The sequence below is a fragment of the Haliotis rubra genome, unplaced genomic scaffold (assembly GCF_003918875.1).
Source record: "Haliotis rubra isolate DU_JTF1 unplaced genomic scaffold, ASM391887v1 Scf248, whole genome shotgun sequence".
Classification (NCBI taxonomy): domain Eukaryota; kingdom Metazoa; phylum Mollusca; class Gastropoda; order Lepetellida; family Haliotidae; genus Haliotis; species Haliotis rubra.
In genome coordinates, this window is record NW_025766536.1 from 621,467 (window position 1) to 648,483 (window position 27,017).

The 27,017-nt window shown below is 41.4% G+C and overlaps 1 protein-coding gene across 1 annotated transcript; it reads left to right on the forward strand.

Annotated features, from left to right (window-relative positions):
* Positions 1-1,607: 1,607 nt before the first annotated feature.
* On the forward strand, positions 1,608-14,726 carry LOC124279208 (transmembrane protein 192-like). Its single transcript, XM_046715007.1, has 6 exons — positions 1,608-1,766; positions 4,232-4,381; positions 6,139-6,370; positions 8,313-8,462; positions 12,006-12,114; positions 13,275-14,726. Exons 1-6 carry the CDS (start codon positions 1,731-1,733, stop codon positions 13,411-13,413), a joined length of 816 nt encoding a protein of 271 aa, XP_046570963.1. The 5' UTR covers positions 1,608-1,730; the 3' UTR covers positions 13,414-14,726.
* Positions 14,727-27,017: the final 12,291 nt, after the last annotated feature.

The window sequence follows — 27,017 nt, forward strand, 5'->3', positions numbered from 1 at the left end:
TTACACGAATAAATGTAATCTATCTACCATGAATATACTCCAGTCAAAATGTGAAGACATGTTCAAGCATTCACTAAGTGATTCCCCTACTTCAAATAACAAATTAAGAACATACAGATTGGTCAAGTCATCTATAAAACTCGAAAATTACCTATTTCATTGTAAAAACAAAGCTCATCGATCACATTTTTCAAAACTACGTTTAAGTAATCATAAACTCAAAATTGAAACTGGAAGATATACAAAACCTGCAACCCCTTTAGAACAACGTCTCTGTGAAATGTGCAGTGTCTTAGACGATGAGCAACACCATATAATATCATGTACCAAGTATAACGAAGAAAGGGAATCACTTATACACACAATGCTATATTATGACCAAGAATTTACTACTCTCTCAAAAAAAGAACAATTCTTAATAATTTTCACGAACAGAAGTCCTGAATTAATTTCCAAAATATGTCACCATCTTTACAACTTTAAATGAATGTTATATCTTACCATAGTCTCCTCATATATTATTTCCATGTCATTATACCACATGATTTCTAAAAAAAATGTTATAATGTACATCATTTATGTGTGAAATGTATCTATATTTCTTGTACCTACTGTGTAAATATTTGTAGCTTATAGAATATTGCCACTGTTTCTTCATGGAATGCTATGCAATAAATATCTTATCTTATCTTATCTTTCCGTACGATCGCTTCCGAGTGATGCACATGGAGCACGCCACAACAGTGAGTAAACAGTCGCTGATAATAGCGTTTTATCAGTATTCAAGGATGTCAGCTTGCGGAAATATTAGCTAATGATAACCATGTCAACATAAACCCAAAAGCGTATATTCTGCAGGTCATATATCTATGTTTCATGCGGGTTTTCATTTTTTGTGAGATCAGTGTTGGCGACCGGGGAAGAGAAAATACATTTAAGTCCCACCGAACCCTAAATAGTAGCTGTTGTCTCACTGGTTAAATCCGTTAGGCCGTCTCGCGTTTGATTGGACGGTCATAGGTCGCTCAAAGGTTACCTGACACGACCTTCCGCAAGGTTTTGTTAGACTCAGCAGTGTAACGAATGATACTGAGCCTATTATAAGTTTACTTAGACTGCCGAAACATTAGGATATTTTCCCCTCCCATTACAACACCTATTCTGTAAGATAACGGAACAAATGTGCATAAGCAAGTCTAGATTTTCTCCATTGGGGTTCCTTTTCAACTTTTATTTATATTTATTCCAAAATTGTGATTCTTTAATCGCCGAAAACACTCAATCCATCATGGCACAAAATCACAAGGCCTTCGCCGTTATTGGAGGCCCATGATTTTTGAAGGGAGACTATTCTCGATCTTCTGCCGTGGAGATAATAAAATACTAAAGCGGTGTTGCAAATCTTTATAACCCCATTTCAAAATGATACTATAACAGGCGGTCTTTCGCCAATGGTTTGCCTCATAACATCATGGACTTTCATATCACAGTCGGATGAGACAACTTTTCGTAGTATAATTATTTTATGTTCAACGCTGTTATTGTTTGGTTTTGCTTCGTTTCACTATTAACACGAAATAGGTGGACTATATTTCATGGATGACTTAATCATAAGGACCAAAACAACTCGTGACCGGTGTTGCCTGTGTGGACCCAAACAAGATTTGTCTGAGAAAATTAATATATGATGGAGCATATATAGCATTTTTTAACTTCTTGTATTTTTCAAAATGGTCAGCCTGTCGGAAACCTCCAGGCACTCAGGGGTAAGACAGATATGTTGTGTGGTCAGTTATCGCAGAGACCAAAAACTGGCATTTCTGACCAAATGTAGAATGCTTATCTGACTGGGATACTTATTAAGGGACCTTTCATAATTTATGACTGTTGGGGGTGGTGATGATTTTTATGGAGCAGCATTACAATGTGAATGACACACCCCCCAAAAAAATAATAATAATAATAATTAAAAAATAAATAATAAATATATAAATATATTTGTATATATAAAATAAAAAAATGGGTGACACCCCCCTAAAGCATCAATCCCCACCCCAGCCATAAATAATGAATGGTCCCTAATTATGTTTTATACATTCTTTGACTTTATCTTACTCACTTTATCTTGCTTATCTCTGTTCTTGTCAGGTGTATAGTTCTAACTGATATTGTTTTACTGCATATGGACAGAAGCTACAATTAGCGCCCCACTTAGCTGCACTGAAGACCTGTCTAGGGGAGAAAATTAATGGATGTCAGCTTCTGTGTTAGTTTCGCTGAAGGGGTCGTCGGTACAGGTACTACAGATATATGTACCCCAGGTACGTCTCTACATACAGAAATGTACTCAAAACAAAGTCAAAATACAGAAATGTACCCGGTACCCTACATGGTGGACAGGTGCAGATTTCGCATGTAGTTGTTCCCGTTGCTGTGGACTCATTCAAACCTGGAATCACCAAAGGAAACGTCACAGACTATTCAGGCCCAAATGTGGAGGCCATACCACCTTCCATGTCACTAACAGGCATACCTCCGTTTTTTGTGTTCATAATTATTTGTTTAGGAATAGAATTGTCTCTAGTTGCCAGATATGTTATCTTATCAGGCCATAGGAGGTGTGTCGCTGTGTGGAGGTGATGGGCATTACATGTTTCCCACTTCAGATTCAGAATCTTTAAACTTAAAAGGATATTTATCAGATCATTTGTTTATAAAATTCTTTTTCACAAACACTCTGAAATGTATGTATGTGTTGGCCAATGCACTAAGCAAAATACGTCTTGTGAAGTTCTTTTATGAAAACAATTTATATTTTAACTGAAATAATGAACTGAGGACTAATTTGTGTTCTGTGATGTAATGAAGGACCTAAAATTGCTGTGTATAAGTTAACTTGAGGAGCTTCCAATCAAATCACCTCCACTGGAGTAAACCAGACTCTGAACTCTTATAACTCATTTAATATTAGATTAAATTTTGTCATTAAATTAAGTATATTGAAATTTATTAGTGGTTACTACTTCCCCCACAAAATAATATTGTTTTCAGCAATTTTTCAGATCATCAAGCATTTCAAGTGAACAAGCAGGGCTCGATCTAAGAGATGTTAACCTACTTGCGCCAGGTGCAACCCAAGATAAAAACCTATTTGCCCCGGCCAAATTCCAGTTGCACTGTTTTTATTGCAATATGTAATGAAAGAAATATGCTATTGAATTATTTAGATGTTTTATTCAGAAGTTTACCCACTCAAACCTTTACTTGCACCTGGTGCAAGTTAGGCTAATAACTAGGTTGCACTTTTGTAGTATTGGGTTGCACCAGTGCAAGTAACAAAGCACTGAATCGAGCCCTGACAAGTGATTTAGTATGTAAACTTAAAAAATATTTTTCAGCTTTCCTCAGTAAGGAAGGATAACAATATATGGATGAACAACTTCTTTATTACAATGAGAGTTCTAAAGAAGTTGTACATCCATATATTGTTATCCTTCCTTACTGCTCCAACTTCAGAATGCTTTTCAAAAAGTTATTTCTAGAATACACCTTATTTCTATTTTGAAAATCCCTGCCGTGCCCCACCAAATCAAACAGTCTTTACATTAGCTGGCAAATGAGAAGGGAACACAAAGTATGTGATCTTGACTACCAGCTATTACAACCGCCTCTGTGGTGTAGTGGTTAGAGCGTCCGCCCCGGAGAACGGAAAGTCGCGGGTTCGATCCCCGACCGCGTCATACCAAAAGACGTTAAAAACATGGTACTTGTTGGTCCCTGCCTGGCGCTCAGCATTAATGGGTACAACAAGGACTGGTCGGCTCGGAGTCAGTATAATGTGTCTGAGTGGGATATTCATGCTTCACTGCGGCATGGTATCTCAGTTGGCTAGCACTATAAAACTAGCTTAAGTCTGGGCTATTACAAGCAGCCGCACGTACACGAACACGCGCATGCACGTCGTCATATGAGGAAATATTCTCAAGCACGACGTTAAACCCAATTTCACCTCACCTCACCAGCTATTACACTTCCATCATTGTGGAAGCTGCGATGGCTAAGTGGGTTAAATCGCTGACTTTGTGTGCTGGTGATTAGGTGTCTTTTTCGCAAAGTGTGGGTTCGAATCCTGGATGGGAATCAACCTCAACAAGTACTAGAATCTGTACTTTACTGAGGAAGAGTAATCTCAGATGTAACATATGCAGAAACGTTCATTGTTTGCTTTAAGGGGTATTTCTTCAATGATGAGCAGAACTCAATCCAGACTTCAGACACAGAAGAGCTCCTGCGTGACCATGTGGCCCTCACGGGGGACGGGGAAATTGTGTTCAGGAAGATCAACACCCTGTGGGCCATCGTTTGTCAGATACTGCTGTCTGTGAGTACCTTGTACCCGAGTTCCTTGTCCAAAACAACCTTCGTGCCACGACTGTTGCAAGTTTATATTTAGGGATAAGTGTTACATTCACCTTACCGCTACGACTGGTGTATGTTTGTTACGATATGGAAGTTACATTCACCTAACCGCTACGACTGTCATTGGTCTATATTAAGGTATGGGAGTTGTGATCACCTAGCATTATGTTACGATTGTTATATGTCTATGTTAAGGTATAGGGAGTTACGATCACCTTAGCATTATGTTGCTATACTCATAAATCTCTGTTAAAGGTCACATGTAACCAAAAAAATCAAACATAATTAAAACACAATTATCTCTTATTCATGACATATAATATACATTGCTGGTTATGAAAAAACATATCAACAAAATTATAAGCGTATAATCGCAAATCAAAAGTGCAATATTGTGTACTTGGGTTTACTTCCCAAGAAACGAAGCAGCCGGGATACCGAACCCAGTCAGAGCGGGTGGGTGTGCACTCACCTGTAACGGCTGGTTCATTTGCCCTCACAGCTCATTGTGTGTGTATATATAGAGATGTTGGGTTTTGTAAATACATGCTCTTTTTTTGTGTATAACATTTTACAATCAACAAACATCATAACATGTCATGTGTTCAAGTATCACACCTGCCTGTCTGTGTAATTACATAATGTGACAGAGACCGAACTCGGGCCATAAATCAATGCGTTTTGTTTATGGTGTATAGCCTGATTGGTGTTAAGTTCAAATTGCATGTGGTCAGTGATCGCAGTTGTGTATTGAATATTGTCATTAGCAGACAGGCAGGCAGACACACAGGTGTCAATAAAACAAGACATTGAGTTTTGTCTGTGACAACGACATATCTATATCACAGTTAGAAATTCTGTCGACGCTAAATAATGACATTGCTTTTAAGTATCGAACTGAGAAAGTGAGTCGGTAAGAAGAACGTGTGGTGAAATAGACAAATGAAATTATATAAACAGTTTATTTACTGTCATAACATATAAAAAGCTCGCGCCTGTGAGATATCAACAAAACATTAGGAAAATAGCTCGCACGTGCTATGAGCGCAGCCCAGCTGTTGAAACCAGTTTTCCCGCGAAAAGTCGGGGGAAAATTAGTGAATCGTTTGAACTCCGATTTCGCGCGGTTTTTTTCATCGCGTTATTTTTCAACTTTATAAGTTAAATTTGCATTTTTGATGATTTGTTTCGGTAAGTCCATACCGAAAGGTATCAGAATCTGCAAAGTTGTGTTTTACGTTGCATGTGACCTTTAAGGTATAGGAATTACATTCCCCTTAACGCTACAACTGTCATATCTGTTTCTTTAGGTATAGGAGTTACGATCACCTTAGCAGTAGTTTGCGATTGTCGTAAGTCTACATTAAGGTATGGGAGCATGCTCGATCATCTCCAGGGTATATGTTGCGATCTCCGCTAATAGCAGTGGAGTGGGATTTATCGAACGGATACACTGGAGATTATTGAGGATGGTATGGGAGTTACGATCACCTTAGTGCTTTGACTGTCGTAAGTCTGTGTTAAAGTATGGGAGTTACAATCACCTTAGCACTACGACTGTCGTAAGTCTGTGTTAAGATATGGGAGTCATGATCACCTAAGTGCTAAGATCACTTTGTACAAGAGAATCCAGATAAACGGTTTGGAATTACTTAACTTTGTAAACTTGTCCTTTCACTCTGAAACGAAAATACAAATATGTCACTTTCTCCGTTTCAGATTGCTCTGCTGACTGGCTCGTTCATCATCCCCGTGTTCTGCCTGCAGAACAAGTGTGGAGCAGACGACATAACGCTAGTAATCTACATCCATGGGGGTTTCTGGTTCATCTTCCTGGCATTCGACAGATACTACCGGCAGCAGCACTACGTCAACAGGCTCAATGGTTATCTGGAGTTCTACAGGAGGACAAAAAATATTCGCAGAATGCCGTTCTTGATAACATCCGGAGGTAATCAGTGTTCATGAATGCTGTTTCAAAGTAACAGGACATTGGGTCCTGTAAGTTTCAGATGTCTGTCTGACCCATTCAAAATTCACAGGACCCATAGAATAAAATTAAACACACATTTCATATTCAACATTTCTTATAATTGGCATTGAAGTTTTTAACAAACGTAAGATTTATAAAGGGCAAACAAGTGTCACATGTCACATATAACAACTTCAGTCAAAGTCATTGTGAAATATACAGTCTGACATTGGGGCCGGCGGGTTGCAGACTTCTATCGGACCGTTGGCAAATCTGCCGGATTTGTCAGAGGGTCAGACGCTATTCGTGAACACTGGGTAATACCATCAAATGGACTCAGATATTTGTTGTTGAAAACTGCGTTCAGCTATATTCCAGTTGTATGATAATAGTCTGTAATACAGTTTGGGCCAGATGATGAAATATTTGATTACAATTTATTATGTAATTATATTGTTAGCAGCAATATATGCCTTTGTGGTAAGATGACAATAGACTATTGGGGCCATTTTCAGTGTTGCCAGTGTATGAAATAAGGCCTGTCTGACCGCCGGAGATGGGCTAGATTTCTGATGGACGGTCTAAATTTACAGCTAGCCAGCCCGATGGTCTGGTAAAACTTTTAAATGTTTCATGCATCTGAGTAAATTCACCATATCTTGGTGTCTGGTCTGGTTAAATCCGTTTTGGGCTGGTAACATTTTGAAGTTACCAGCCCTGATGTCTGGCAGGGTTTTGGGCTTATTTCATACACTGGTATTGCACCATTGGAGTGACGGTACCCCTCTATACTGCAATAGTATTGCAATAGTTGTCAACCATTGCAATAGTTTTGTGATAGTATTAAACCAGTTGTAAGATTGGATAATTTCATGAATCAATGCAATAGCAATTCATAAAGTAGTTTTCTACGCCCTCTCTTATCTTAGACTTTCAAAAGATTTCCATACAGTGCTTACAAGAAAGACACTTTACTAACAGCAATATGTTTCTCATTAGTTTGTTTATTGAATAGATGAGAAATAGTGAGTATTTTTAGGTAGTTGGTTTCCCTAGTTGTGTTTGAATTTCTCAGATAAGCTGCAAAAGGCCTGAATTTTTGCCATGATAATATAAGGGAGATTACACAAGCCCTTCAATTATCTCCCTTTGACTGTGAGCAATGAGGAGAAACTTGGCCAGACAGTGAAAGGAAACTAATAATGCAAACCATTTCAGTTGTCCCAACAACATTTTTCAGGATTTTATATAAATATGACTTTCCATTACAGCAAATTATAACTTGCTGTATATTTTATTAGAAATTAGAGGCATGGTGGGCGAGCTGTCCAAGGCACCAGGCTAGTGATCCAGCAAGCTTAAGGTGCCAGAATTGAGTCCACCTGTGACCAGGTGTAAAAACCTTGGAGACAACTTTGTGTGCAGACTCTTTCAGTGTTGGCACAACCCCTAGTGTACAGTACACAACCCTGTGCACTTACAAGAACCCACGAATCCGTTGGCATATGACCAGATGGTGGCCACATGAATATGTGCGAACACCAAGTTGCGGGTACAGCAACATGCAGTAAACTTTGACAAAGTACTGTGACTATGTGTACCAGTCCACCCAGCTGTGAATGGGTACCTCGTAAGGATAGAAAAGCCACCTTAACTCACTGCGCCTGGTGGCTGCAAGAGTTGTATGCTCCCCAGGGAGTTGAGATTGATAATACGATGTCCTGTTGAGATTGACATCAAATAATCAACGGAAAAAGCAAAGCACCTGTGAGCAGCCTAGCTGGAACTCAGCGCTATATAAATAAATAAATGCATATAACAAACTACATTTAATAAACTAACATTAGTTGTCCCTATAGTTTGTTATAACTATAGTTTGCTGTGGAATAAGTATCATTATAACATGACTCTCCATTCCCAGGCAATGCGTTGCTGCTGATAGTCACCAGGATCCTGGACGAGTACTGTCACACACCAGACAAGTGCTATATACTGAAGAAAGAAAACTATATCCAGATTGTTGTTGCCGTGGAGACTGCTATAATTCTGCTATTCCTCATAATGTACCTGGGTAAGATTCTCTTTTGTCAGGGCAGGGAGACTCTATAAGGGGGGAGTGGTCACTCCTCGGAAAGCTCCTGAGCTATGCCTCGGCTCGTCACGTGACCAGTGCAGCCAATATGGCGGCAGCGTAGTTTTTTAAGATTGAGCCCGGTTTATTTTCAACAGCTGATTACATACGCTGAGTGTTGTGACAACTGAAAACCTACATGTAGAAGATAAGTTACCTATTCTGTCACTTCATTTTAAGTCAAATACTTGTTATTAGTGTCAGTATAAGTACAGTAGCTTTGTAGTAAAGTTTCAAGTGGGCATGTTGTAGCTCACTGGCTTCAATTCTCAGTACACAGCGAAGAAAGACTAACTTATATCGCTAAAAACTTCTTTCACATATTCGTTTAATTTTTAGAAGGGAAATATACCTTTTGTTAAAAGGTGTTTGCAAGTAATAGTGATATTTTTATAACTAAAAAAAATGTGTTAGGGTGTATTTGAGGTGTGTGAAAATATGACATATCACCGATCTGCCATTGAAATACTACAGGGCTTGTTTGAGTGTTTCTAGTTAGTGTTCAAAAACATCTTTCACATACACCTTCAATTTTTATGAGGGGAATGTACCATCAGGTGAAAGGTGTTTGCAAGTAATAGTGATAGTTTTATAATTTAAAAAAAATTGTTAGTGTGTATTTGAGGTGTGTAAAAAATATGACATATCGCCGATCTGCCATTGAAATACTACAGGGCGTTGTTTGAGTGTTTCTAGTTAGTGTTCAAAAACATCTTTCACATACACCTTCAATTTTTATGAGGGGAATATACCATCAGGTGAAAGTTTTTGCAAGTAATAGTGATAGTTTTATAATTTAAAAAAAAATTGTTAGTGTGTATTTGAGGTGTGTAAAAATATGACATATCGCCCGATCTGCCATTGAAATACTACAGGGCGTTGTTTGAGTGTTTCTAGTTAGTGTTCAAAAACATCTTTCACATACACCTTCAATTTTTATGAGGGAATATACCATCAGGTGAAAGTTTTTGCAAGTAATAGTGATAGTTTTTGTGTGTTTTGTTAGTGTGTATTTGAGGTGTGTGAAAAATATGACATATCGCCGATCTGTTCTGATACATGCATTGGTGCTTGTGATGCTTGAGTGTTATAGTTCTAAAACTTCTTTCTTTCTTGTTGATCTTAGTATTTGACAAAACTGGAAAGGTGTTTACAACTTTGTGATAGTTCTAAACTTTCTGTTCTTGAGGGGTCTGTGACAGTGTCAGTTAACATTCTGTCAATGCCCATGTCATTCCACACATGCAATAAGATATCTGAATTAGTTACTAATGTAAAAATGTCTCAAAGTAGATTTTTTATAAAAGGACAGCTGATGTTAACATGTGTTCTACCGATAGTTTTGTGTTCTTTAACATGTTTGGGGAGGGATGGCCGTGGTGTATCATTTATTCTTTCATTCACTCACATATGTTCTTTTTCTTTTGTTCTTTTTCTTAATTTCTTTCATTCATTCTCATAAAATTCTTGCTCTTAATTAATTCATTCATTCATTGTAAAATTCCGACCTATACAATACACTGGCTGTAATACTGTTAAACGCAGCCGAAGTTGCGCTGGGACCGAACCAAGTCACTGTGTGCGTTGGAGCATGACGAGGCACACGTTTATTAGTACAAATGGTAAAGAAAGCAGGCGAGTGACCTATCCCTGTTGTAGAGTATCCCTGGTCAGGGTGATGGTGGGGTAGATTAGGTCCAGGTAAAAAAAATAATTTTTAAAATAATATGGGTCAGGCAGGCGGATTTTATTTTAACATTTTATTTTATTTTATGTCAAAAACTCTTTGATTTCTGTGGAAATTTAACCTTTTCTCCGATAGAAAATCAAAATTTAGAAGTGTGAAAAATTCATGCACACTTTGAGAATCAAAGTTGCATTTTTTTTAGTGTGAAAAATAAAAAAAATCTTAGGGTTAGGTTGAATATTTGGGTCAGGCAGTAATGAGAAACAAGAATAATTTTATATATGGCCTAATAGTGAAGGCGTTCAACCGTCATGATGAAGACAAATTAACTTATCACAACGATGACCACACAGATGTCAAATTAAATAGATGTAAGTGTTGACTATTTACTAACAGGAAGTCAACATTAGCCAGCGTGAAAGCAGCTCTCTCAAGCTTTATGGCACTTTTTGGAAAGTGCCCAAGTCCATTATTTTATGTTGTGGTTTATTTAAGTCTCACTCCACAATATTCCAGCTATATGGCGGCGGTCTGTAAATATTTGAGTCTGGACCAGACAATTCAGTGATCAACAGCATGAGCATCGATTTATGTATCAACCAATTTAGCGAGCCTGACCACCCGATCCCGTTAGTCTTTTACGACAAGCATGGGTTACTGAAGACTAATAATTGTTCCAACCACATGGATGAAATGTGTAGAATGTGATTTCAAGGGAAGTAACTCTTCTTGTCTTAAACAAAGGGAATGTCATCTTCTTGAAGGTTTATGGTATTGTTCCATCAAACATGTCAAATGAAGATTCAGAAATATTGTATATGTTTACATTCTTAATTAATTAATGTGTGCAAGCTACAACTAACTTGTTCTTTGGACTCCCAGTCTCTCTTATAGGCATGGTGACATTTGTAGGGGTTTTCTTGCATTTTAGTAACAACCTCAAATGAAGAAAGAAATATTTTGTTTCTCTTTACAAAGCTGTATGTGTCTGTTAACATCCTTTAAAGGCACAATGTCACCACATTTTCGACAATATTTTGGCATATTTTATATATTAGGGGCATATGCACTCACTTTAGCTTCCTTTTGATGCAATAAAAGACTTATTATCCCTTTCGAATTGAAACTTCAAGGCGAACAACTTCCAAACAGACAACACTTGCCATATAGGGAATGTAAACGATTGATCCGTACATCGTTCATCACACCGAAGACCCGGGTTCGAATCCCCACATGGGCACAATGTGTGAAGCCCATTTCTGGTGTCCCCCGCCGTGATATTGATGGAATATTGCTAAAAGCGGCGTAAAACCATACTCACTCTTTCACTTTCTCAACCAAAACATTCATGCACTTTCAATTACTCTGTGTCTTAAGTCTGGGCTAGTACAAGCAGCCGCACATACACATACACACGCATGCACATCGTCATATGAGCGAACTATTCTCAAGCACGACGTAAAACCCAATTTCACCTCACCTCCAAAACCCATCCACAGATTCACTTTCATTCACTTCAAAACATACATGTTCACTCACTCTTTCTTTCCAAAAACCCACATTCACTCATTTCAAAACCTTTCCACACTTCCACTCACTCACTCCCCAAACCCAACTCACATATTCACTACCTCCAAAGTCCTTACAGACACACTTGGTCCAAAAAAGAACCCACATATTCACTCACTCCAAAACCAACTCACTCACTCTCTCCAAAACCAACTCACTCACTCCAATACCAATTCACTCACTACAATACCAACTCACTCACTCACTCACTCACTCACTCCTTGCAGCCAGCACCTACAAGTTCAACCGGCGCCAGGCTCACCCAGATGTAAGTCAGGATGAGATGCTGAACAGCTTCATCCAATCGCAATCCCAAGCTTCTGAGATCGGCTTCAGGTAGGCCAGAAATTACACATGCGGAAAATAGAACAGTTTGCATTAGGCAATACATTTATGCAGTATTTGAAACATGATTTGTCAAAGCATCTACCGGTATACCAAAACGTTGCATCATAATATAATTTTGGTATAGATTCTTATACTGTTGTCAAGCAAGAGTGAGTGATTTGGGTGAGTTTATGGGGGCATGATGGGCGAGCTGGCTAAGACGCCAGGCTAGTGATCCAGCGAGCTTTAGGTGCCAGGATCGAGCCCACCTGTAATCGGGTGCAAAATCCTTGGGTCAACTTTGTGTGCAGACTCTTTCAGTGTCGTCACAACCCTGCGCACTTAAAAGAGCCCACGAGATTGTTAATGAGATGTGCCGTTGAGATTGACATCCAATGATCGAAAGAAAAAAATACCAGCGCCTTGAGCATGCACTAGTGCTTGGATATGTGCCATATAAATATCCAATAATAAAAAGAGTGACTCTTGCTTGACAACAATATATAGAGAATCTCACCCAAGTGTCTTTTGATATCAAATATATCACCATGAGTTGATAAAGTTACAAATATCCGAGGCTTGTCAAGGATATTTTTACTTTTATCAACTAGTGTTGATACATTTGATATCAGAAGACACGAGGGTGAGAATCTATTTATCATCATAAATCACTCATTAGTTTTCGATGAAAAATGTACATCTCTGAACACGGTACTGCCATTAGACTTGCAGTGCAGCAATGTCATAGCATTGTGATGTCATCAAGTTTATGACATCATAGCATTGTGACATCATCAGGTTTTTGACGACATAGCATTGTGAGTCATGTAAATGATGATGTCCGAGCATTGTACAAAATCTATCTCCAAGGAGATATGATTTGATCTCACTCAAGCAATATTTCCTGTGGAACACAGTTTTGGATGATAACTGACTGACTGACTAAGTTTAGTTTTACGCCGCTTTTAGCAATATTCCAGCAATATCACGGCGGGGGACACCAGAAATGGGCTTAACACATTGTGCCCATGTGGGGAATCGAACCCGGGTCTTCGGCGTGACGAGCCAACGCTTTAACCACTAGGCTACCCCACCGCCCCTTTGGATGATAAAATAATCTATACCAAAACATCACCTCTTAATATAAAATATCCGTGTGTATGTTACAGAGATGAGAACTACGTGGACCAGGTTTTGGAGAAACAGGCAGACATGATCCGATACCTGAAGCAGCACAACTCCCAGCTCGGGAAGAGGATTCTGGCCCTCACAGCTCAGAACAATTCTCTCAACGAGCCACGCTCTTGAGACACGACGGGACGGTTATTCCCAAAGTTACATCTCCAAAACTCGCAGACATGGGAACGCTTTTATCATCTTTCAATCCTGCACCTCATAGTGTGTTGTCAGGATCTAAAGACCTGTGTAACATTTGCAGATCAAAGTGTCTGAATGTGTTTGGGTGGATCGTGCAGAAGTGAAGACCTTTGTTACACTTGCAGATTTTCCAGATCTGAGTGTCTAAATGTGTTTGGGTGGATATTGCTGAGCTGAACACCATTGTTACACATGCAGATGTTTCAGATCAGAGTGTCTAAATGGGTTTGGATTGATTGTGAAGAACTGAAGTCTTTCGTAACATTTCAGATCTTGGATATTGCAGAACAGTTGACTTTCATAACATTCCTTTCTTTGCGCACAAACAGATCAGTTGAAACATTCGGGAAGAAAGTGGTTGTTACCATGGACAAGAGAATGTGCGGAACTTTCTCATATTTTCAGATTAAATATATCTGATCCAGATAAATATTATGTAGCATTAGTTTTGATGTGCAACAGAACTTTACCACGGATATGTTTGGTATGTCACAGACGTACGCCAGTTGGTGCTGGAACAAATGACACTTTCTTGGGCTGATGATGAGTGAGTGAGTGAGTTTGGTTTTATGCCGCTTTTAGCAATATTCCAGCAATATCAAGGCGGGGGACACCAGAAATGGGCTTCACACATTGTGCCCATGTGGGGATTCGAACCCGGGTCTTCGGCGTGACGAGTCAACGCTTTAACCAATGGGCTACCCCACCGCCCGGGCTGATGATGAGCTGTGTGTTGTGTAAACCCTGTTTTCCCGTGCTCACGACTTCTATATGAGGACCTACCTGTAGTTTTTTTTCAGGGTGATATGGGATGAATATCTTTTAAGTGAGTGAGTGATTAAGTATAGTTTTACTCCGCTTTTAGCAATATTCCCTCAATATCACAGCAGTGGACTATTTTTTAAGATCATGAAGTTGTTGTTAGCACTGAAGATGGAGCCCTGAGGATGATAGAAAAGTCTGTTTCCATTCAGGTTGTGTGTAGTTAACCAATATGGAAACTGACTTTGCCATTCATCATGCTTTTGTCGTGATCCTATTCTTAGCCCTAAAGGGCACCTGTCATCGGGAAAGATTGTTGTGAGTTGGGTGGAGTGAGATGGGAGCGGCAGGACTGAGCGGGCAGAATCCTCTTAACCTGTTATTGCTTTTTGTTAAAGTGATAGAAGTATCATCTTTGATCTCACAGTTATGCATGAGTGTATTTAAATGTAATTATTTGTAATAAAGACATTGTGAACTTCTGTGCTTCTTTCGTACTTCCTGCACTCCATATACTGACTGTATGGTGATCTACCTTCAGTTGTTGGTGATCTATAACCTATTTTTATATTGTGCTGTCCCCTGTAGTTAAAATGTTTTAGATTCAATTACTATTTTTACATGTATATCTGTGATACTCTAGTTGCTTTACTGTCCTTTGTCGGAAGGTTTTTATACTATCTATATATATTCGATTTCAATGTCAAGTGTTCTCATCACGATATGGCTGAAATATTGCCGAGTGACATTAAATAATAACTCACTCACTCACTAACTCACTCACTCACCATATACTGACTGCTCCCAACCCTAGTCCCTGATGGGACCACCTCCGTGGTGTAGTGGTCAGAGCATCCGCCTGGAGAGCTGAAGGTCGCGGGTTTGATCCCTGGCCAAAAGGCATTAAATATGGTACTTGTTGGTCCCTGCCTGGCGCTTGGCATTAATAGGTATAACAAGGACTGGTCGGCTCAGAGTCAGTATAAAGTATCTGAGTGAGGTATTCATGCTTTATCTCAGTGAGCTAGCACTATAAAACCAGCTTAGGTCTTGGTTACAACAAACATCCACACATACACAAACATGCACGTAGTCATATGAGGAAAATATTCTTAAGTACGACGTTAAACCCCATTCCACCTCACCTCCCATCACCCAAATGGAGGCGTTGTACAGATATACTCTAATGGAGTCAAAGAAGTGACCCCAGTTAGTCATCCATCACTGAAGTGGTCCCAGATAGTCATACATCAATGAAGTAAACCCAGTTAGTCATCCATCACTGAAGTGGTCCCAGTTAGTCATCCATCAGTGAAGTGACACCAGTTAGTCATCCATCACTGAAGTTACCCCAGTTAGTCATCCATCAATGAAGTAAACCCAGTTAGTCATCCATCACTGAAGTGATCCCAGTTAGTCATCCATCACTGAAGTGACACCAGTTAGTCATCCATCACTGAAGTGGTCCCAGTTAGTCATCCATCACTGAAGTGACCCCAGTTAGTCATCCATCACTGAAGTGACCCCAGTTAGTCATCCATCAATGAAGTGGTCCCAGTTAGTCATCCATCACTGAAGTGACCCCAGTTAGTCATCCATCACTGAAGTGACACCAGTTAGTCATCCATCAATGAAGTGGTCCCAGTTAGTCATCCATCAACCATAACTGAAGTATTGAAGTGTCATCCATCACTGAAGAAGTGACAGTTAGTCACCCATCAATGAAGTGGTCCCAGTTAGTCATCCATCACTGAAGTGGACCCAGTTAGTCATCCAGCACTGAAGTGACCCCAGTTAGTCATCCATCACTGAAGTGACCCCAGTTAGTCATTCATCATTGAAGTGACCCCAGTTAGTCATCCATCACTGAAGTGACACCAGTTAGTCATCCATCACTGAAGTGGTCCCAGTTAGTCATCCATCAATGAAGTAACACCAGTTAGTCACCCATCAATGAAGTGACTCAAGTTAGTCATCCATCACTGAAGTGACACAAGTTAGTAATCCATCACTGAATTGACACAAGTTAGTCATCCATCAATGAAGTGACACAAGTTAGTCATCCATCACTGAAGTGACCCCAGTTAGTCATCCATCACTGAAGTAGTCCCAGTTAGTCATCCATCACTGAAGTGACACAAGTTAGTCATCCATCACTGAAGTGACACCAGTTAGTCATCCATCACTGAAGTGACACAAGTTAGTAATCCATCACTGAAGTGACACCAGTTAGTAATCCATCACTTAAGTGGTCCCAGTTAGTCATCCATCACTGAAGTGACACCAGTTAGTAATCCATCACTGAAGTAGTCCCAGTTAGTCATCCATCACTGAAGTGACTCAAGTTAGTAATCCATCAATGAAGTGATACCAGTTAGTCATCCATCAATGAAGTGACACAAGTTAGTCATCCATCACTGAAGTGACCCCAGTTAGTCATCCATTTATAAAGGGACACCAGTTAGTCATCCATCACTGAAGTGACCCCAGTTAGTCATCCATCAATAAAGTGACACCAGTTAGTCATCCATCACTGAAGTGACACCAGTTAGTCATCCATCACTGAAGTGGTACCAGTTAGTCATCCATCACTGAAGTGACGCCAGTTAGTCATCCATCATTGAAGTGAGTACCAGTTAGTCATCCATCAATGAAGTGACACCAGTTAGTCATCCATCAATGAAGTGACCCAGTTAGTCATCCATCAAAGTGAAGTTACAGTTATCCATCACTGAAGTGACAGTTAGTCATCCATCAATGAAGTGACACCAGTTAGTCATCCATCACTGAAGTGACCCCAGTTAGTCATCCATCACTGAAGTGACCCAGTTAGTCATCCATCACTGAAGTGACTGAGTTAGTCATCCATCACTGAAGTGACCCAGTTAGTCATCCATCACTGAAGTGACCCCAGTTAGTCATCCATCACTGAAGTGACCCAGTTAGTCATCCATCACTGAAGTGACACCAGTTAGTCATCCATCACAAGTGACACAAGTTAGTCACCATCACTGAAGTGACCCCAGTTGAGTCATCCATCACTGAAGTGACCCCAGTTAGTCATCCATCACTGAAGTGACACCCAGTTAGTCATCCATCAATGAAGTGACACAGTTAGTCATCCATCACTGAAGTGACACCAGTTAGTCATCCATCACTGAAGTGGTCCCAGTTAGTCATCCATCAATGAAGTGACCCCAGTGACCATCACTGAAGTGACACAGTTAGTCATCCATCACTGAAGTGACACAAGTTAGTCATCCATCACTGAAGTGACACCAGTTAGTCATCCATCACTGAAGTGACACCAGTTAGTCATCCATCACTGAAGTGACCCCAGTTAATAACACCCATCACTGTCATCCATCACTGAAGTGACACCAGTTAGTCATCCATCACTGAAGTGACATCAGTTAGTCATCCATCACTGAAGTGACACCAGTTAGTCATCCATCAATGAAGTGACACCAGTTAGTCATCCATCACTGAAGTGACACCAGTTAGTCATCCATCACTGAAGTGACACCAGTTAGTCATCCATCACTGAAGTGACACCAGTTAGTCATCCATCAATGAAGTGACACCAGTTAGTCATCCATCACTGAAGTGACCCCAGTTAGTCATCCATCACTGAAGTGACCCCAGTTAGTCATCCATCACTGAAGTGGTACCAGTTAGTCATCCATCACTGAAGTGACCCCAGTTAGTCATCCATCACTGAAGTGACACCAGTTAGTCATCCATCACTGAAGTGACACCAGTTAGTCATCCATCACTGAAGTGACACCAGTTAGTCATCCATCACTGAAGTGACACCAGTTAGTCATCCATCACTGAAGTGACACAAGTTAGTCATCCATCAATGAAGTGACACAAGTTAGTCATCCATCACTGAAGTGGTCCCAGTTAGTCATCCATCACTGAAGTGACACCAGTTAGTCATCCATCACTGAAGTGACCCCAGTTAGTCATCCATCACTGAAGTGACACCAGTTAGTCATCCATCAATGAAGTGACCCCAAGTTAGTCATCCATCAGTGAAGTGACGCCAGTTAGTCATCCATCACTGAAGTAGTCCCAGTTAGTCATCCATCACTGAAGTGACACAAGTTAGTCATCCATCAATGAAGTGACACAAGTTAGTCATCCATCACTGAAGTGACACCAGTTAGTCATCCATCAATGAAGTGACACCAGTTAGTCATCCATCAATGAAGTGACCCCAGTTAGTCATCCATCACTGAAGTGACACCAGTTAGTCATCCATCAATGAAGTGACATTAGTCATCCATCACTGAAGTGACATGAGTTAGTCATCCATCACTGAAGTGACCCCAGTTAGTCATCCATCAATGAAGTGACATAAGTTAGTCATCCATCAATGAAGTGACGCCAGTTAGTCATCCATCACTGAAGTGACACAGTTAGTCATCCATCAATGAAGTGACACCAGTTAGTCATCCATCACTGAGTGACCCAGTTAGTCATCCATCACTGAAGTGGTCCAGTTAGTCATCCATCAATGAAGTGACCCCAGTTAGTTAGTCATCCATCACTGAAGTGACCCCAGTTAGTCATCCATCACTGAAGTGACAGTTGAATCCAGTTAGTCATCCATCACTGAAGTGACACCAGTTAGTCATCCATCACTGAAGTGGTCCCAGTTAGTCATCCATCACTGAAGTGACACCAAGTTAGTCATCCATCACTGAAGTGGTCCCAGTTAGTCAGTCATCACTGAAGTGACCCAGTTAGTCATCCATCAGTGAAGTGACCCCAGTTAGTCATCCATCACTGAAGTGACCCCAGTTAGTCATCCATCACTGAAGTGACACCAGTTAGTCATCCATCACTGAAGTGACACCAGTTAGTCATCCATCACTGAAGTGACCCCAGTTAGTCATCCATCACTGAAGTGACCAAGTTAGTCATCCATCACTGAAGTGACACCAGTTAGTCATCCATCACTGAAGTGACCCCAGTTAGTCATCCATCACTGAAGTGACCCAGTTAGTCATCCATCACTGAAGTGACACCAGTTAGTCATCCATCACTGAAGTGACATCCATCAGAAGTGACCTCAGTTAGTCATCCATCAATGAAGTGACCCCAGTTAGTCATCCATCAATGAAGTGACCCAAGTTAGTCATCCATCAAAGTGACCCAGTTAGTCATCCATCAGTTAGTCATCCATCATCTGAAGTGGATTTAGTCATCCATCACTGAAGTGACCCCAGTTAGTCATCCATCAATGAAGTGACACCAGTTAGTCATCCATCACTGAAGTGACCCCAGTTAGTCATCCATCACTGAAGTGACACCAGTTAGTCATCCATCACTGAAGTGACACCAGTTAGTCATCCATCACTGAAGTGACACCAGTTAGTCATCCATCACTGGAAGTGGTCCCAGTTAGTCATCCATCACTGAAGTGATCCACCAGTTAGTCATCCATCACTGAAGTGATTCCAGTTAGTCATCCATCACTGAAGTGACTCCAGTTAGTCATCCATCAATGAAGTGATGAGTTAGTCATCCATCAATGAAGTGTAATCCCAGTTAGTCATCCATCACTGAAGTGACCCCAGTTAGTCATCCATCACTGAAGTGACACCAGTTAGTCATCCATCACTGAAGTGACCCCAGTTAGTCATCCATCACTGAAGTGGTCCCAGTTAGTCATCCATCACTGAAGTGACACCAGTTAGTCATCCATCACTGAAGTGACACCAGTTAGTCATCCATCACTGAAGTGACCCAGTTAGTCATCCATCACTGAAGTGACATCAGTTAGTCATCCATCACTGAAGTGACACACTGAGTTAGTCATCCATCACTGAAGTGACACCAGTTAGTCATCCATCACTGAAGTGACCCCAGTTAGTCATCCATCAGAGGTTAGTCAGTCATCCATCACTGAAGTGACACCAGTTAGTCATCCATCACTGAAGTGACCACAGTTAGTCATCCATCACTGAAGTGACACAAGTTAGTCATCCATCACTGAAGTGACCCAGTTAGTCATCCATCACTGAAGTGACACAAGTTAGTCATCCATCACTGGTGACACCCAGTTAGTCATCCATCAGTGAAGTGACCCCAGTTAGTCATCCATCACTGAAGTGACACCCAGTTAGTCATCCATCAATGAAGTGACACCCAGTTAGTCATCCATCTGAAGTGAAGTGACACAGTTAGTCATCCATCACTGGCTGACCTTGAAAGTGGTCAGTTAGTCATCCATCACTGAAGTGGTCCTAGAAGTTAGTTAGTCATCCATCAATGAAGTGATACCAGTTAGTCATCCATCACTGAAGTGACCCCAGTTAGTCATCCATCACTGAAGTGACACAAGTTAGTCATCCATCAATGAAGTGACACCAGTTAGTCATCCATCACTGAAGTGACCCAGTTAGTCATCCATCACTGAAGTGACACCAGTTAGTCATCCATCACTGAAGTGGTTACAATTAGTCATCCATCACTGAAGTGGTCCCAGTTAGTCATCCATCACTGAAGTGACACCAGTTAGTCATCCATCACTGAAGTGACACCAGTTAGTCATCCATCACTGAAGTGACCCCAGTTAGTCATCCATCACTGAAGTGACACCAGTTAGTCATCCATCACTGAAGTGATCCCAGTTAGTCATCCATCACTGAGTGACCCCCAGTTAGTCATCCATCACTGAAGTGACACCAGTTAGTCATCCATCAATGAAGTGACATCAGTTAGTCATCCATCACTGGGTGATCCCAGTTAGTCATCCATCACTGAAGTGACCCAGTTAGTCATCCATCACTGAAGTGACACCAGTTAGTCATCCATCAATGAAGTGACACCAGTTAGTCATCCATCACTGAAGTAGTCCCAGTGACATCACTGAGTGACAGTTAGTCATCCATCACTGAAGTGACACCAGTTAGTCATCCATCACTGAAGTGACCCCAGTTAGTCATCCATCACTGAAGTGATCCCAGTTAGTCATCCATCACTGAAGTGACCACCAGTTAGTCATCCATCACTGAAGTGTCATCCAGTTAGTCATCCATCACTGAAAGTGACACCAGTTAGTCATCCATCACTGAGTGACCCCAGTTAGTCATCCATCACTGGAAGTGATCCCAGTGAAGTCATCCATCATATGAAGTGACACCAGTTAGTCATCCATCACTGAAGTGACCCAGTTAGTCATCCATCACTGAAGTGACACCAGTTAGTCATCCATCAATGAAGTGACCCCAGTTAGTCATCCATCACTGAAGTGGTCCCAGTTAGTCATCCATCAGTGAAGTGACCCCAGTTAGTCATCCATCACTGAAGTGACCCCAGTTAGTCATCCATCACTGAGTGATTCCCAGTTAGTCATCCATCACTGAAGTGACCCCAGTTAGTCATCCATCACTGAAGTGATCCATTAGTCATCATCACTGAAGTGACACCAGTTAGTCATCCATCACTGAAGTGACCAGTTAGTCATCCATCACTGAAGTGACCCAGTTAGTCATCCATCACTGAAGTGACCCCAGTTAGTCATCCATCAATGAAGTGGTCAGTTAGTCATCCATCACTGAAGTGACACAAGTTAGTCATCCATCAATGAAGTGACACAAGTTAGTCATCCAACACTGAAGTAGTCCCAGTTAGTCATCCATCACTGAAGTGACACAAGTTAGTCATCCATCACTGAAGTGACCCCAGTTAGTCATCCATCACTGAAGTGACACAAGTTAGTCATCCATCAATGAAGTGACACAAGTTAGTCACCCATCAGTGAAGTGACGCCAGTTAGTCATCCATCACTGAAGTAGTCCCAGTTAGTCATCCATCACTGAAGTGACACAAGTTAGTCATCCATCAATGAAGTGACACAAGTTAGTCATCCATCACTGAAGTGACACAAGTTAGTCATCCATCAATGAAGTGACACCAGTCAGTCATCCATCAATAAAGTGACCCCAGTTAGTCATCCATCAATGAAGTGACACAAGTTAGTCATCCATCAATAAGTGACCCCAGTTAGTCATCCATCACTGAAGTGACCCCAGTTAGTCATCCATCACTGAAGTGACACAAGTTAGTCATCCATCACTGAAGTGACACCAGTTAGTCATCCATCACTGAAGTGACACAAGTTAGTCATCCATCAATGAAGTGACACAAGTTAGTCATCCATCAATGATGTGGTCGCAGTTAGTCATCCATCACTGAAGTGGTACCAGTTAGTCATCCCTCAGTGAAGTGACGCCAGTTAGTCATCCATCAGTGAAGTGACCCCAGTTAGTCATCCATCACTGAAGTGACCCAGTTAGTCATCCATCACTGAAGTGACACCAGTTAGTCATCCATCACTGAAGTGACCCCAGTTAGTCATCCATCACTGAAGTGACACAAGTTAGTCATCCATCACTGAAGTGACACCAGTTAGTCATCCATCACTGAATTGACACAAGTTAGTCATCCATCAATGAAGTGACACCAGTTAGTCATCCATCACTGAAGTGACCCCAGTTAGTCATCCATCACTGAAGTGACACAAGTTAGTCATCCATCACTGAAGTGACCCCAGTTAGTCATCCATCACTGAAGTGACACAAGTTAGTCATCCATCAATGAAGTGACACAAGTTAGTCATCCATCAGTGAAGTGACGCCAGTTAGTCATCCATCACTGAAGTGGTCCCAGTTAGTCATCCATCACTGAAGTGACACAAGTTAGTCATCCATCAATGAAGTGACACCAGTTAGTCATCCATCACTGAAGTGACCCAAGTTAGTCATCCATCACTGAAGTGACACCAGTTAGTCATCCATCAATAAAGTGACCAGTTAGTCATCCATCAGTGATGTCATCCATCAATGATCCATCACTGACACAAGTTAGTCATCCATCAATAAGTGACCCCAGTTAGTCATCCATCACTGAAGTGACCCCAGTTAGTCATCCATCACTGAAGTGACACAAGTTAGTCATCCATCACTGAAGTGACACCAGTTAGTCATCCATCACTGAAGTGACACAAGTTAGTCATCCATCAATGAAGTGACACAAGTTAGTCATCCATCAATGATGTGGTCGCAGTTAGTCATCCATCACTGAAGTGGTACCAGTTAGTCATCCCTCAGTGAAGTGACGCCAGTTAGTCATCCATCAGTGAAGTGACCCCAGTTAGTCATCCATCACTGAAGTGACCCCAGTTAGTCATCCATCACTGAAGTGGTCCCAGTTAGTCATTGATCACTGAAGTGGTCCCAGTTATTCATCCATCACCGAAGTGACCCCAGTATGTCATTCATCACTGAAGTGGCACCAGTTAGTAATCCATCACTGAAGTGACCCCAGTTAGTCATCCATCACTGAAGTGACCCCAGTTAGTCATCCATCACTGAAGTGGTCCCAGTTAGTCATCCATCACTGAAGTGACACCAGTTAGTCATCCATCACTGAAGTGACACCAGTTAGTCATCCATCACTGAAGTGACACCAGTTAGTCATCCATCACTGAAGTGACCCCAGTTAGTCATCCATCACTGAAGTGACCCCAGTTAGTCATCCATCAATGAAGTGACACCAGTTAGTCATCCATCACTGAAGTGACACCAGTTAGTCATCCATCACTTAAGTGGTCCCAGTTAGTCATCCATCACTGAAGTGGTCCCAGTTAGTCATCCATCAATGAAGTGACACAAGTTAGTCATCCATCAATGAAGTGACACCAGTTAGTCATCCATCACTGAAGTGACCCCAGTTAGTCATCCATCACTGAAGTGACACCAGTTAGTCATCCATCACTGAAGTGACACCAGTTAGTCATCCATCACTGAAGTGACACCAGTTAGTCATCCATCAATGAAGTGAGTTAGTCACCATCAGTTAGTCATCCATCACTGAAGTGACACAAGTTAGTCATCCATCAATGAAGTGACACCAGTTAGTCATCCATCACTGAAGTGACACCAGTTAGTCATCCATCACTGAAGTGACACCAGTTAGTCATCCATCACTGAAGTGACCCAGTTAGTCATCCATCACTGAAGTGACCCCAGTTAGTCATCCATCACTGAAGTGACCCCAGTTAGTCATCCATCACTGAAGTGGTCCCAGTTAGTCATCCATCACTGAAGTGGTCCCAGTTAGTCATCCATCACTGAAGTGACCCCAGTTAGTCATCCATCACTGAAGTGACACCAGTTAGTCATCCATCACTGAAGTGACACCAGTTAGTCATCCATCACTGAAGTGACCCCAGTTAGTCATCCATCACTGAAGTGACACCAGTTAGTCATCCATCACTGAAGTGACACCAGTTAGTCATCCATCACTGAAGTGACACCAGTTAGTCATCCATCAATGAAGTGACACAAGTTACTCACCCATCAGTGAAGTGACACAAGTTAGTCATCCATCAATGAAGTGACACAAGTTAGTCATCCATCAATAAAGTGACCCCAGTTAGTCATCCATCACTGAATTGACACAAGTTAGTCATCCATCAATAAAGTGACACCAGTTAGTCATCCATCACTGAAGTGACCCCAGTTAGTCATCCATCACTGAAGTGACCCAAGTTAGTCATCCATCACTGAAGTGACACCAGTTAGTCATCCATCACTGAAGTGACACAGTTAGTCATCCATCACTGAAGTGACACCAGTTAGTCATCCATCACTGAAGTGACCCCAGTTAGTCATCCATCACTGAAGTGACACCAGTTAGTCATCCATCAATGAAGTGACACCAGTTAGTCATCCATCACTGAAGTGACAAGTTAGTCACCAGTTAGTCATCCATCACTGAAGTGACACCAGTTAGTCATCCATCACTGAAGTGGTCCCAGTTAGTCATCCATCACTGAAGTGACCCCAGTTAGTCATCCATCACTGAAGTGACACCAGTTAGTCATCCATCACTGAAGTGACCCCAGTTAGTCATCCATCACTGAAGTGACACCAGTTAGTCATCCATCAATGAAGTGACACCAGTTAGTCATCCATCAGTGAAGTGACACCAGTTAGTCATCCATCACTGAAGTGGTCCCAGTTAGTCATCCATCACTGAAGTGGTCCCAGTTAGTCATCCATCACTGAAGTGACCCCAGTTAGTCATCCATCACTGAAGTGGTCCCAGTTAGTCATCCATCACTGAAGTGGTCCCAGTTAGTCATCCATCACTGAAGTGACCCCAGTTAGTCATCCATCACTGAAGTGACACCAGTTAGTCATCCATCACTGAAGTGACACCAGTTAGTCATCCATCACTGAAGTGACACCAGTTAGTCATCCATCACTGAAGTGACACCAGTTAGTCATCCATCACTGAAGTGACACCAGTTAGTCATCCATCACTGAAGTGACCCCAGTTAGTCATCCATCACTGAAGTGACCCCAGTTAGTCATCCATCACTGAAGTGACCCCAGTTAGTCATCCATCACTGAAGTGACACCAGTTAGTCATCCATCACTGAAGTGACACCAGTTAGTCATCCATCACTGAAGTGGTCCCAGTTAGTCATCCATCACTGAAGTGACCCAGTTAGTCATCCATCACTGAAGTGACCCCAGTTAGTCATCCATCACTGAAGTGACCCCAGTTAGTCATCCATCACTGAAGTGACCCCAGTTAGTCATCCATCACTGAAGTGACACCAGTTAGTCATCCATCACTGAAGTGACACCAGTTAGTCATCCATCACTGAAGTGACCCCAGTTAGTCATCCATCACTGAAGTGACACCAGTTAGTCATCCATCACTGAAGTGACACCAGTTAGTCATCCATCACTGAAGTGACACCAGTTAGTCATCCATCACTGAAGTGGTCCCAGTTAGTCATCCATTAATGAAGTGGTCCCAGTTAGTCATCCATCACTGAAGTATTCCCAGTTAGTCATCCATCACTGAAGTGACAGTTAGTCATCCATCATCACTGAAGTGACCCCAGTTAGTCATCCATCACTGAAGTGACACCAGTTAGTCATCCATCACTGAAGTGACACCAGTTAGTCATCCATCACTGAAGTGGTCCCAGTTAGTCATCCATCAATGAAGTGGTCCCAGTTAGTCATCCATCACTGAAGTGACACCAGTTAGTCATCCATCACTGAAGTGACACCAGTTAGTCATCCATCACTGAAGTGACCCCAGTTAGTCATCCATCACTGAAGTGACCCCAGTTAGTCATCCATCACTGAAGTGACGCCAGTTAGTCATCCATCACTGAAGTGACCCCAGTTAGTCATCCATCAATGAAGTGGTCCCAGTTAGTCATCCATCACTGAAGTGACCCCAGTTAGTCATCCATCACTGAAGTGACCCCAGTTAGTCATCCATCACTGAAGTGACCCCAGTTAGTCATCCATCACTGAAGTGACCCAGTTAGTCATCCATCACTGAAGTGGTCCCAGTTAGTCATCCATCACTGAAGTGGTCCCAGTTAGTCATCCATCACTGAAGTGACCCCAGTTAGTCATCCATCACTGAAGTGACACCAGTTAGTCATCCATCACTGAAGTGACCCCAGTTAGTCATCCATCACTGAAGTGACCCCAGTTAGTCATCCATCACTGAAGTGACGCCAGTTAGTCATCCATCACTAAAGTGATCCCAGTTAGTCATCCATCAATGAAGTGGTCCCAGTTAGTCATCCATCACTGAAGTGACCCCAGTTAGTCATCCATCACTGAAGTGACCCCAGTTAGTCATCCATCACTGAAGTGACCCCAGTTAGTCATCCATCACTGAAGTGACGCCAGTTAGTCATCCATCACTGAAGTGGT